General features: G+C 39.0%; 1 protein-coding gene across 1 annotated transcript in view; it reads left to right on the forward strand.

Moving 5' to 3' along the window:
- TEC (tec protein tyrosine kinase) overlaps positions 1-13,145 on the forward strand; it is a 93,130-nt gene that overhangs the window by 51,239 nt on the left and 28,746 nt on the right. The window contains 6 exon segments of the mRNA XM_036852423.1: positions 2,291-2,395; positions 5,310-5,391; positions 6,053-6,181; positions 7,983-8,029; positions 9,211-9,386; positions 13,103-13,145. Of these exon segments, the coding sequence (XP_036708318.1) occupies positions 2,291-2,395; positions 5,310-5,391; positions 6,053-6,181; positions 7,983-8,029; positions 9,211-9,386; positions 13,103-13,145 (582 nt within the window).

Below are 13,145 nucleotides of genomic sequence, written 5' to 3' on the forward strand. Positions count from 1 at the left end.
GTTGGGGGATTAAGGGTCGTTTGATTTTCTTTGTGCTGTTAGTATTTTCTAAGGTTTCTACGGTGAACACGTGTGACTTATTAATAGGAGGATGGCGCTCTGGCAGTTTCTTTTGCACACTAGCTGGCATAGGCCCAGGAGCAGGGTAGGTGGCCCTGTCTGACCAGACCCTTTGGCAACTGTGCAGCAGCTTCTTTACAAGCTGGCCCCTGCTCACCTTTCCATCCTGCCTCATGTACCCTGTGCTTCAGCCATACTGACCTTTATTTTCTACTTATTTATTTTAGGTGGCAAACACTCATAGATATGATACTGCAGGTCACTCTTCTAAGCACTTTGCAAATACTGACTCATTTAACTCTCATAACTATCTAATAGTATCTATGAAGTGGATACTATTATTATTCCTATTTTATAGATGAGGCAACCTAGGTCATTCTGGAATATGTTTTTCATCCCATGTGCTGTGCTGGTCATTCCCTCCCTATGATATTATCGGAATTTCCTTTCAGAAATTATCGTGTAAGTCTTGGTTCCTCTGTATTCTCTTAGCATCTTTTTTATATTCAGTACTTACTACGTTGGATGATAAAGTTGCTGTGTATGTCTCTCCCACAGGTAAACTTGGGCAAGTGACTTAATTTTTGTTTCTTCCTTCTGTAAGATGTGTCTAATAACACTTATCTCACAGAGGATCTGAGGATTAAATGGCACAATATTTGGACTGTATGCTCAGGAAATGAGCTTTTCCTATATGGACTTGATATATTCCTTGACACAGTTGCTGGCACAGAACAGGTGTTGTCCTGTGGGAAACTGAGTGGAAGGGACAGAAGGAAAGCCTGGGTGACCCAAAGTCAAAGCCACTGCAGGAGAAGAGAGTGGAGCAGCCCCGAATGCCTCGTAACAGCTTGAGCAGAAGACAGCTGAGCGAAGGCTGTTGGGTTTGGTCATTGGTGGTGTTTTTGAGAACAGCTTTAGCAACTGTGACGAGAGGGGCGGCGGATTGCAAGTGGTTAAGGAGGAGTGGGTGGGAAGGAAATGAAGACTGATGGTGTAATCATCTCTCTCTCAGCAAGGGAAGAGCAGAGTTAGGGCAGTAGCAGGGCCAGAAGAAGGTTCTTGGTATGGATGGCAGAGGCCTGAAGGTGTCTATAGGCAGGAGAAGTAAAAACCTTAGAAGAGTGTGGGTGGAGAGAATGTTCCTCTCCCTACTGTGGCTGAAGCTCAGGCCATGCTCAGAATCCAGGTTGCCCCCTCAGGGACTTGGCTGCATTAATTTTGTCACCTGTTTGCAGCTGGGACATCCAAGGTCTGGGGAGCTTTAGGATCCCAGCTTTCAGTTGGGATCCTTGGGTAATGTGTTTAACCTGTCTGAGCTGCAGTTTCCTCGTCTGTAAAATGAGAATTTTGTGAGCATGAAAGGAAATGACATCTGTTAAGTGCCACTACGGTGTCCTTAGCTGTTGTGTCCTTTTAACCTTCTCACAGAGGCAGGGTGTATCGGTTAATATAATTCAGTAAACATTTTTTTATTTCTTCATTGTATTTGTAATAATTTTTAATGGATATGATATATCAAGTTATCTTTGCACATACTACTTTGTATCTTCCGGATTTTTCCCTGGGATAAATTCTCAGATGTGAGATTACTGTGCTCAAGAGTGTGAATGATTCAGAGGAGGGAGTCTTGGTATGTCATTAGTTACTTGCTGTAGGGAGATTTGCACTGAGCAGGGAGGAAGGGCAATAGGGAAGAAAAAAAAAAAAAAAGAAAAAGGAAAATTCAAATATAGACTCTGAATGGAGGCTTTATGTGAACGTCCTATGTCCATCTCACATCCTCCTGAGTTCCGTGTGCTGGAGTGGAAGATGTAACTGGTGGAGTTTGCGTTTGTGACTGAGTGCTTGGTTTGGTCTCTGATGCTTTCTTTTTCGGGGGAGAGGGGATGGCTGTCATCAAGAAGTTGAAGAAGTTACAGTGTGTGTCTGAGAGGAAGGCACAATCAAAGGGACTCTCTTTCTAAACAGATCTAGAGCTTTTGGAGGAGGGCAAGGACAGAGCAATTTCATCTTTGGAAATTAAAGGACTTAATTATTTTGATTACAATCCTCGTAGTGTTAGTATTTTGAATAATTTTAACAATATAGGGAGACATGATTTAGATAATTATTAAGGAAATTGTAATATTTTGAATCAATGATTTTTTGAAACAAATATTATTATTAATAACATTTTTTCCTTAACTTATGATTGGAATGGTTCTCTCTTTTTTTTTTCTTTTAACAGAAAAAGTACAGAAAGGGATGTATTGATGTGTCAAAAATCAGATGTGTGGAAATAGTGAAGAATGATGATGGTGTCATTCCCTGTCAAAATAAATATCCATTTCAGGTGAGCTGGCATATTTTTGTGACAGTGAAATTCTGGGCTTTTAGTCATGCTTACTATTTGACATTAGTGTTTCCTGTCATTGCTTTGTTGATTGGTTTCTTTCAGCTTTGTTGAAGTATAATTGACACATAAGAATTGTATATATTTAAGGTGTATGGTTTAATGTTTTGATATATGTAAACATTGTGAAATGATCGCTACAATCAAGCCAATTAACATATCCATCACTTCACATAGTTGCCATTTTCTTTTCTTCCCTTCTTTTTTTTTTTTTTTTTGGTGGTGAGAATACTTAGCTACCTTCTTAACAAATTTCAAATATGCAGTATTGTTAACTGTAGTCCCCATGCTGTACTTTAGATCTCCAGAACGCATTCATCTTGCATAACTGAAACTTTGTACCCTTTGACCAACATCTCCCCATTGCCCCCCTTCACCTGCCCCTGGCAACCACTTTTTTGCTCTCTGTTTCTAAGAGTTTGTTTAAAATTCTACATCTGAGGTCATGTAATGTTTCTCTTTCTGTGTCTGGTTTATTTCGCTTAGCATAATGTCCTCCAGGTTCATCCATGTTGTTGCAAGTGGATGGATTTTCTTTTTTAAAGCTGAATAATATCCCACTGTGTGTATGTGTGTGTGTGTATCAATTGTCTTTATTCATCTGTCCACGGACATCTCCTCATGTTTACCAACCCTGAGGCTCTCAGAACCCTCTCCTTTTTGGGTTTTCATAGAGGCTTCGTTACATGGGCATGATTGTTTACATCATCGGCCATTGATGATTGAACTCAATCTCCAGCTCCTCTCCCCTTCTCAGAGGTGGGGGGTAGTGGGACTGAAAGTTCCAACCCTCTAATCACAGGGTTGGCTTCACAGGCAACCAGCCCCCATCCCTAGGGGCTCTCCAGTAGTCACCTTATTAGTATAACAAAAGACACCTGTATCATTCTCAGCACAGGAAATTCCAAGAGTTTTCTAGGAGCTCTGTGTCGGGAACCAGGGTAGAGACCAATATATTATTTCTTATGGTGAATCACAGTATCACAGGTGTGAAAGTCATGGGCCAAATGAGGCAACTACAGCCCCATGTCCCTCATAGAGCTTTATCTTTACTTCTTTATCACATCTCATTTTCTGTCTTGTAGTAAGGTATTTGATTTATTTTTGTATCTCATGTAGTCCCAGCAAAGTGCTAGTTGGATGAGTTAATCACTGAGCAGAATATAGCAGTATTTGTTCTATGGTGTTCCCATTGCTGTTTGACTGCACTTATTTGATTAAAGTGAATGAGAAGGGATTGTCAACAGAAAATTAGTCAATCTAAGAAAGAAATGGAAAATTTTATTCAAGCCAAATTTGAGGATTATAACCTGGGAAGAGAATCTCAGAAAGCTCTGAGAACTATTCTGCCCATTAGAAGTTAAGACACAGTTATGTAAGTTTCTTGAGACAGAGGGCTGGACATCGTGTGACGTATTATTGACAGTTTACGTATTCCAGATCTAAGCGGCATCACAGTGGGTCATGTGACCCCTTACAAGATCAGGAAGGATCAGGAATGCTATCTTTTAAGGAGTGATTGCTGCTAGGAGAATGTTGCTCTTTAGGGTTGAGCAGGTATTTCTGCTGATGGGGAGGTTTGGTGATGCATAATAGAGTTATACGATGCACAATGCGGGGAGAGAGGAGGCCAAAGGGCAGAGAAGAATTTTTTGTTTAAATTTCTCTTGTCTTGCCATAAAAATATGACTTTTATTCCACAAGATTATCTATTGAATATGGTCAGGAACAGCCAATTATTGATGAAAGAGCTATCTGTGTTCAATCCAGTGACATGGTAAAAGGAGGTTTCTAGCCAGATTTGTTTTTTGGGTTTTTTTTGTTTTTTTTTGTTTTTGGCCGCAAGCAGCTTGTGGGACCTTACAGGACCTTAGTTCCCCAACCAGGGATCCAACCCGGGCCCCCCACCCCCACCCCCACAGAAGTGGAAGCACAGAGTCCTAACCACTGGACAACCAGGGAAGTCCCCAGATACTTTTTAGTCAATTGGGGTGTTTCCACCTTGTGACTGACCATCAAGGGTAAAGTGATAGACCAAAGACAAAATTCTTGGGTTAGTTTCCCATGCTTAATTTTATTCTTAATATTAAGAATATTAAGAATAAGACTGTTTAATTGCTCACCTGGAGGTACCTCTGAAAGAGGTACTGCGGTTAAAAGTTTGGGCTCTGGAGTCAGGATCCTGGCTTTCTGGATGACCAGCCAAATGCTGATGGGCAGGTAACTTAAGGGGCACCATTTGCAGTGCATTCTTTGTGAATAGTGCCTCTGGGAGTTATCTAGAATTGGGGTGTCTTGGATAGGCCTTAGTCTCCTCCTCTGTAAAATGGAAATACTAATACCTTGATGGTAGGATTAGTTGAGTTAATGTCTGTAAAGCACAAAGTATAGAGTTGGGGTGGTCAGTGATTAATTAAGCTACCTACTGCAGTTATTTATAGTGGCAAAAGGAAGGTATAGGAGTGATGTTGAAAGAGTAGTCCATTCATCTCAAATATTATTCAGAAAAATATTCGATTGGAATAGTCCCTGTTATACCAAGTTTACTTAAGGAACTTTAGTTAATTAGATCGCAAGAAATAACCAGATTGGCAAAGCATCCTGGCCTCTGTATATATTTTTTTCTGTAAAAGCACAGTCCTTTGTAAAATGTGTATCCCACTGGATGGAGACATGAAGAAATAGATGTGCTTTTGTAAGAAGGGAATCTAGGTTCTTTGGATCGGAAGTAATTGACTTTTGGTCAATCATTTCAGAATCCTTTATTGATGCCTGTGGTACCAAGGGCTCTGTGCTAGCCAAGAGTGCTGTGTCTAAGCTTTTCTCACCTGTTCCATCTTTTGTCTTATTTCAGGTTGTGCACGATGCTAACACACTTTACATTTTTGCACCTAGTGCACAAAGCAGGGACCGGTGGGTGAAGAAGTTAAAAGAAGGTAAAACTCATATAATAAAATATTAATCTGTACATAATTTCAGAATATAACATTGTTGTCACTAAGACAGAGATACGGCTAGTGTATCTTGCATTTATAATCTTTTAATCTACAGTAAGTGTTTCTCCAAGAACATTCTCTGTTACTGTAAGTGACACATGTTGAAGTTAACTTCCTTTTTTATAATCTGGTTCCTTCTAGTGGCATATACATAGTTTTTAAGAAGAACGTGCTTTCATTTAATGTGTAATACATTTGGAGGTGACTAAGCACCGGGCTTTTATGGTAACAGGATTTGGTATTTTCTAAGAAATTGCCTATGTAGTCAACATTTGATGTGGATGAATTGACTTGTATGTAAAGTATACTAATCAATGATTTGACCTGCATAATCCTCATCGCTTTTTCTGCAGAACAAAATGGTGGTGGGCTGACTTTTGTGTTTATCCATCATGGTGTAGCAGAGGTCACTTCTGTTAACAAGGGTGCCTCACCAAAAAAAGAGGTGAAAGAGAACTCTGTGGATTTTCTGAATGCTGGATTATATGTTATGAGGGTTTCCTCATAATAAACATAGTATTTGAGAAAGAATGATCAACAGGAAACATTCTGTTATCTCTGTTTTATTTCACTCATCATTTAATGTGTCTATGAATTACAGAAATAAAGAACAACAATAATATTATGATTAAATATCATCCTAAATTTTGGGCAGACGGAAGTTATCAGTGTTGCAGACAAACTGAAAAACTAGCACCTGGATGTGAAAGATATAATCTGTTTGAGAGTAGTAAGTATTAATTTTATTCTGTAGTTATATTGTGTTCAGGATGTACATACTGTTGGTATTATTGGGAGAAAGTGACATGATTTTGATTTTGATGTTGGTTAAATATGGCCTTCACACTTTCTAGCACAGTGTAAATGTAGGGTAGGTGTATTTTTGTAAGAATAATTTTATTTAGTTAGCAGTAGGGCCATCTCGTGGAATCAGAAGGTCTGTTTTTGGGAATTTTTATCACAATATGAAAGCCTACTAAAAATGACTCTGTTAAAAGTGTGAGCCTAATGTAGCACCATCAGCAGCTTTTCTCTTTTTTTTAAGCTTTACTGAGGTATAATTAACAAAATTGTAACATATTTAAATTTTACAATGAGATGACTGGATATACTTATCTATCCATTGGAAAGGGTTCCTCCCATTGAGTTAATAAACAAAACCATCACCTTGCATGTTTACCTTTGTGGGTGTGTGTGTGTGTGTGTGTGTGTGAAAACATTTAAGTTCTACTCTCTTGGTAAACTTCAGTTATACACCACAGTGCTATCAACTATAGTCACCATGTTATACGTTAGATCCTCAGACCTTATTTATCTTTTTTTCCTGCTCTCTGTATATTTTAGTTGAGTTGTAATTAACATACCTTATTCATCTTATAACTGAAAGCTTGTACCCTTTTAGTAACATCTCTATTTCCTCCACCCCCCATCCCCTGGCAACCATTTTTCTACTCTCTATTTCTATGAGTTTGACTTTTTTTTTTTTTTTAAGCTTCCCCATGTAAGTGATACCATGTGGTACTTGTCCTTCTTTGTCTGGCTTATTTCACTTAGCATAGTGCCCTCCAACTTTATCCATGTTGTCACAAATGACAGGATTTCCTTCTTTTTCTAAGGCTGAATAATATTCCATTCTCTATATGTATATGCCACATTTTCTTTATCTAGTCATCTGTTGATGGATGCTTAGGTTGTTTCTATACCTTGGCTATCGTGAATAATGCTACCATGAACATGGGAGTGCAGATATCTCTTTAAGGTATTGATTTTGTTTCTTTTGTGTATATACCCAGAAGTGGGATTGCTGGATCATATGGTAGTTGTATTTTTAATTTTGGGGGGAACCTCTATATTATTTTCCATAGTGGCTGCATCAATTTACATTCCCACAAGCAGTGCACAAGGGTCCCCTTTTCTCCACATCCTTACCAGCATTTGTTATCATGTGTGGTTTTTAGAATTGCTATCCTAATATGTATAAGGTGGTTTGACTTGCATTTCCCTAATGATTAGTTATGTCGAGCACCTTTTAAGGTACCTATTGGCCATTTGTATGTCTTTAAAAAAAGTGTCTGTTTAGGTCCTTTGTCCACTTTTAATTGAGTTATTATTATTATTTGTTTTAACTATTGAGTTGTATGAATTCCTTGTATACTTTGGATGTTAACCCCTTCTCAGATATGTGGGTTGCAAATATTTTCTCCCCTTCTGTTGGTTGCCTTTTCATTTTGTTGATGGTTTCCTCTGCTGAGCAGAAGCTTTTTGGTTCTGAGGTAGTCCCATTTGTTTACAGTGAACAAGACACGGCCCCAATCCCTGCGGCATTTACAGTCTGTTCAAGAAGGCAGAAATACAAACCGGCTTTAATAGCATTTTAAAAAATCTGTTCTAAAATAGTATTACAAGCAAAATGCACCAGAGTGAGAGAGTCTGAGTGGACTTCCTGTTATGGGTTCATTTTTACTTTTCCTTAAAACTATCAATCATTGGTAGACGGCATTTTGACCTATTTTTGTCGTTGTCATTTTCAGGTGTAAGAAAAGCACTACCTCGAGCACCAGCACCGGAAACAAAGAAGGTAAGCTGGTCTTTAACGTTTGGAAACATCTGCAGTTTATTAAGTATGTTTATGTTCATTCCTGTGGTGCTGCTCCTTGCAAGGGTCACGTCGGAAATGGATAGACTATGGCTCACTTGATTTGTTTTTTTTTGGTGTCAAATAATATCAATTTAATTGTATCAGATATTATCATCTGGCATTCTGCCTGTATTTTGGCTTCGAGAATTATACAAGAGGCATGGGACTTTAAAGGAATATTTCAGTCTTAAGACCCCAGTATTATGACAAAGGAGTGACTGTGAATAGTGGAGTATGGTAGAAAACACATGTACTTTGCACTCAGGAGGAGCCTGATCCAGCATGAATCTGAGATGGGTGACTTTGGGTGGGATACTTCAGCCATTGTTTCCTCAGTTGTAAAATGGAAATGATATACTCTACTTCATGGGATTAGTATTAAGAATAAATGAGACTACAGATGAATTTATTTACAAAACAGAAACAGACTCACAGATGTAGAAAACAAACTTATGGTTACCAGAGAGGGAGGGGGATAAATTAGGAGTTTGGGATTAGCAGATACAAACTACTATATATAAAATAGATAAACAACAGGGTCCTACTGTGTAGCACAGGGAACTATATTCAATATCCTGTAATACACCATAATGGAAAACAATATGAAAAAGAATATATACTGAATCACTTGGCCGTACATGAGAAACTAACACATTGTAAATCAACTATACTTCAATTAAAAAAAAATGAGAAACAGTATGCTAGCTAGGTACTAAGAGTGTGCCTTGCACACAGCAGGCACAAAGCAGTGCAGATTCCTTTGAGTGGGCGGAGACCTGACAGAAGTAGTTCTGCTTTTCCCCACTGAAGGCCATTAAATGGTGGGTCTGCCTTTAGTCCTCCTGGTTTCTACTCACGTTACCCTTGCCTCTCCCTGGAAAGCTAGTCCTGACACTGAGCAGAAGCCGTTTGATGTTTAAAGACAGCTTTTACTCTTGTCCTAGCTTCTGAAACCCATGAGAGGTCCAGTAGCATCAATATCATCAAACTCATGGTGCGGGTTCACCAGATTATCTACGGCAGACTTTATACTGTGGGGACGTGCGCATTGCTTGGTGTTTTACTGCACACCCAGTTTCAAACAGAAGACTAAACTTTTATATGTTACCTCCTTTTCTTAGCGAAGGCCTCCCCCACCAATTCCACCTGAAGAAGAAGGTAATAGTGAAGAAATAGTTGTAGCCATGTATGATTTCCAAGCGACAGAAGCACATGATCTCAGATTAGAGAGAGGCCAGGAGTATATCATATTGGAAAAGAATGATGTTCATTGGTGGAGAGCAAGAGATAAATATGGGTAGGTATTCCCTCTCTGTGGGTGATACACAGTGGGTGGCTGGGAGTTAAATACTGAGTGAGAAGAGGATAACCTGTAACTGTTATGTAATGAGACTAGTTCAGCGGCCATAAATGAAAATATATGTTATTACTTTGCAGTAACACAATGTAGTCTTAGTAGTGACTCAATAAATATAAATGAATCAACCGCTCCTTTCCAGAAATTAGAATCCATTACACCGGTCTCTTTCTCATCCATTGTATGTCTAATTGGATTGTTTGATCTTGGGGGAAATTACATTTTAGGTCCCTTCCCCCCGCACCCCACCCCCAAGATAAAGTAATCTTAGATTTGTCTAAGAGAGAGAGAATGTGTATGTGTGTGTTTGTGTCTGTCTTTCTGTCTATATGTATGTGCATATGTGTCTATGTCTAAAATACATACATTCAAGAAATTTAAAAACAAACATTATTTATACAAAATAATTTAGGATTTAAAGAGAATAGTCCTTTCAACCTTATTATTGGTAAATAATGGGTAAATGTGGATAAACATAGGGGATGAGTCTTAGGCTTCGTTAAGAAAGCTCTGTGTCCTGTGCTTACCTCTGAAATATAATCCTGTTTATATTCTGAGTTCCTGTGGGTAGGAAGAGGAGGACTCTTTTGTCCTGCCTGGTTAGAGCATGTCCGCCCTCCAAGTCTGCTTTCTCACCTCCTGTCCCACCCCCAGTTCCAATTCTCTGTTCCTCAGGTCACTTCTGGAGAAGCAGTGGAAGCCCCTGGTTTGGGCAGGGTCCGTGTCTTCTGTTCACTTCTCAGCAGTGGTAGATCTCCTGAGTGCTGGTTTGCTGTGCATTATTACCTTTTTGGAAACCTTTTAATCTATGTTTACAAGAAGGTCATCACTGCTTTTTTTTTGCCAAACACTGTAGAAGATTGATTTTTATTTTTTATTATAGACATTTTCAGATATCCAAAAAGTACATGATAGTATAATGGAGCCTCTTGTCACTTGACTTCAGAAATTACCAACATTTGGCCAGTCTTGACTGTAAAATCTTCCCAACTGTTTTTTCTCAAGTATTTAAAACTAAATTCAAATCATCATGTCATTTCACCCCTAAGTCTAACCGCTAAAGATTTTTTTTAAACAACTGCTGTGTCATTATCGTACTTAACAATAAGTTAAAAAACATCATCTGTAGGCTTTCCCACAACATTTTCAGGACTAGAAGAAGAGTACAAATAAAAGCCCAGATATCATATGTTTAAATATTTAGAAGTTATAAGTCAAGCTAACAAACTGGTAAATAAGATATAATTTATCCTCCAGCTTGAAAAACATACATACCTTCAAAATGACAAGGAAGGCAAGGTTTGGATTGGAGTTCCATGGTAGAATGCGATAGTGCACAGAGGGCCAGCTCCCTGAGGTGTCTCCCTTCTCTCTTCCCTTCTGCCCTGGGCTCCATCTCACACGTACCATGTGAATCTCCCAGCCGTACCTCCAAACTCTGTCCACATGATTTGCAAAAGCCACCCCCCAACTCGGTCACTCCTTGGACCTGGGCTGGAGTGGGTGCACACAATCAGCATCATTTGCTTTCCAAAGGATGAAACCCATTGGAAAGGCCCATGTAGGGCTTGGTAGTGGGCAGAGAATTCTGGGGCCCTAGTTACGCAGATGATGGTCCAGAGGAGGGCTGAGGGATCATGGGCTTTAACATCCTCTCGAAAGTGTGAGGTCAGAGCAGGGACCCTCTGGCCCAGGTGGAAGGATAGTACCAACTCTGTAATTCTGGTTTCCCTTGATTAGCTCTAATCTGTATTTTACAGTTTAATCAAGATTAAAACAAGGTCCACACATTGCATTTTGGCTGATAGGTCTCACGTCTTTCTTTTATTCTATAACAATCCCTAGCGTTTTTTTTTTTTCTCATTTTTGATTTATTGATAAAACCAGGTTATTCTCTCTATGAAATGAGCCACAATCTAGATTAAGCTGTTTGCTTCCACACAGTGTCATTTAATATGTATCTGTGTCCTGTGTATCTGGTTGTTCCGCTTCTGATGATGCCAGGATTACTCATTGGTTCAGGTGTCAACATTATCCCTCCATCATAAAGTTCTTTATCAATGTTTCACCTAATGATTTTGGCATCCATTGATGATTATTGCTTAGATCCATTATTTCATTAGGGATAGCAAAATGGTGATTTTTCTAATTCTGTCATTCCATCTGCATTTATTAAATCTCTAAAGAAGAACTGCCTCATGAACCAGTTCATTTAGTTCATGCAGGAAAGGCAAGATACATTTTGGATTCTTATCTTTTACCACCTTTTCAGAATAATGAGTTGATGACCAAGCTTCCTCTGTTGATAACAATGGTAACCAATAATGTTTTGTGTTATTATAGATGCTTATCTATTTGGTTTCAGTCTATTGCAGTCATCATTCTTTTTGCTTGAATTGTCCCATCGTGGGTCAGTGGTAGCTATTTTTGATTGGGGACGCTTTTAGTGTTTCTCAGCTTCCCTGCTTTCTGAATAAAATAAAATAGCTCACGTTCATCTTGTATTTTTCCTGGCCAAACCTGCAATTTGCCATTTCCCCAAGGAGTTCTGGCTCCTTGTAGTAAGAAGCAATATTTAGAGACAACAGCTGGGGTGCTTGGATTCTAATTGCTGCTGGATTGTGGTTGCTTCTAGGCCTTTCTCCGTGCAACAGAGCTACATATATGCACTGGTGTGTGTGTGTGTGTGTGTGTGTGTGTGTGTGTGTGTGTGTGTGTGTTATGAGTTCTTACTGATAGTTCAAATTCAAATTTAAGATTACAAGGTTTTTACTCAACTTAGAAATTTTATACATGTATCTCTCTTATGCTGAAATTCTTGGCTCCAACCAAGATTTTACCTGATATGATTGCTCCTTAAACTGTAATGTGCATAGGAGATAGGAGTCATCTGGGGTAAAATCAAAGATTCCGTAGGCCCACATAGGCCTTCTCAGTTCAGATCTCTTGGGGTATGCCCCAGGAATTTGCTTTTTTTTTTTTTTTTTTTTTGGTTGTGCACCACGCGGCTTGCAGAATCTCAGTTCCCTGACCAGGGATCGAAACCCGCACCCAGTGCCTTGGAAAGCACAGAGCCTTAAACCCACTGGATTGCCAGGGAAAGTCCCGAATTTCCCTTTTTAAACAAGTGACTGATGATACTGGTGTAGATGTCAGGCAGTACCCTCTGTGAAACAATGCACTACACAGACTGTTGAGGTATTGGGAGTGATGGGTGTTTTTATCAATCCAACACTTCAACTTTTCTGAAGTAGTGGTTTCTTTAAAACATCCCAAGAAATTGTGAATTCAAAAGAAGCATCATGGAATATTAGGAAGGGCTCTGAACCTAGTCACAAGTTCAGAATTCAAGTTATGGCCCCTGTTGCTGGCTAGCTTTGAGACCTTGAGAAAGTCTCTCAACCTTTCTAAGCCTTAGTTTCCCCCCAAAAAGTGGGGACAGTAATGCCTGCCTACCTCAGAATTTTTGTAAGGATCAAATGAGGAAGTCCTTTGTGAATCATCAAATACTATAGCTATATTTATTTATTGGGGGTCAGCTAGTCTTCTTATAAGCTTTAGGCAATTTAATACTTTATCTGGAAAGGCAGTAAGTTTTTCTTTTATACTCTCTCAGTAAAATATTTCAGTTTATCTAAGTACTTTTCTTATTCTAGGAGTGAAGGATATATCCCAAGTAATTACGTGACAGAAAGAAAT

The sequence above is a fragment of the Balaenoptera musculus genome, chromosome 5, assembly GCF_009873245.2.
Source record: "Balaenoptera musculus isolate JJ_BM4_2016_0621 chromosome 5, mBalMus1.pri.v3, whole genome shotgun sequence".
NCBI lineage: Eukaryota > Metazoa > Chordata > Mammalia > Artiodactyla > Balaenopteridae > Balaenoptera > Balaenoptera musculus.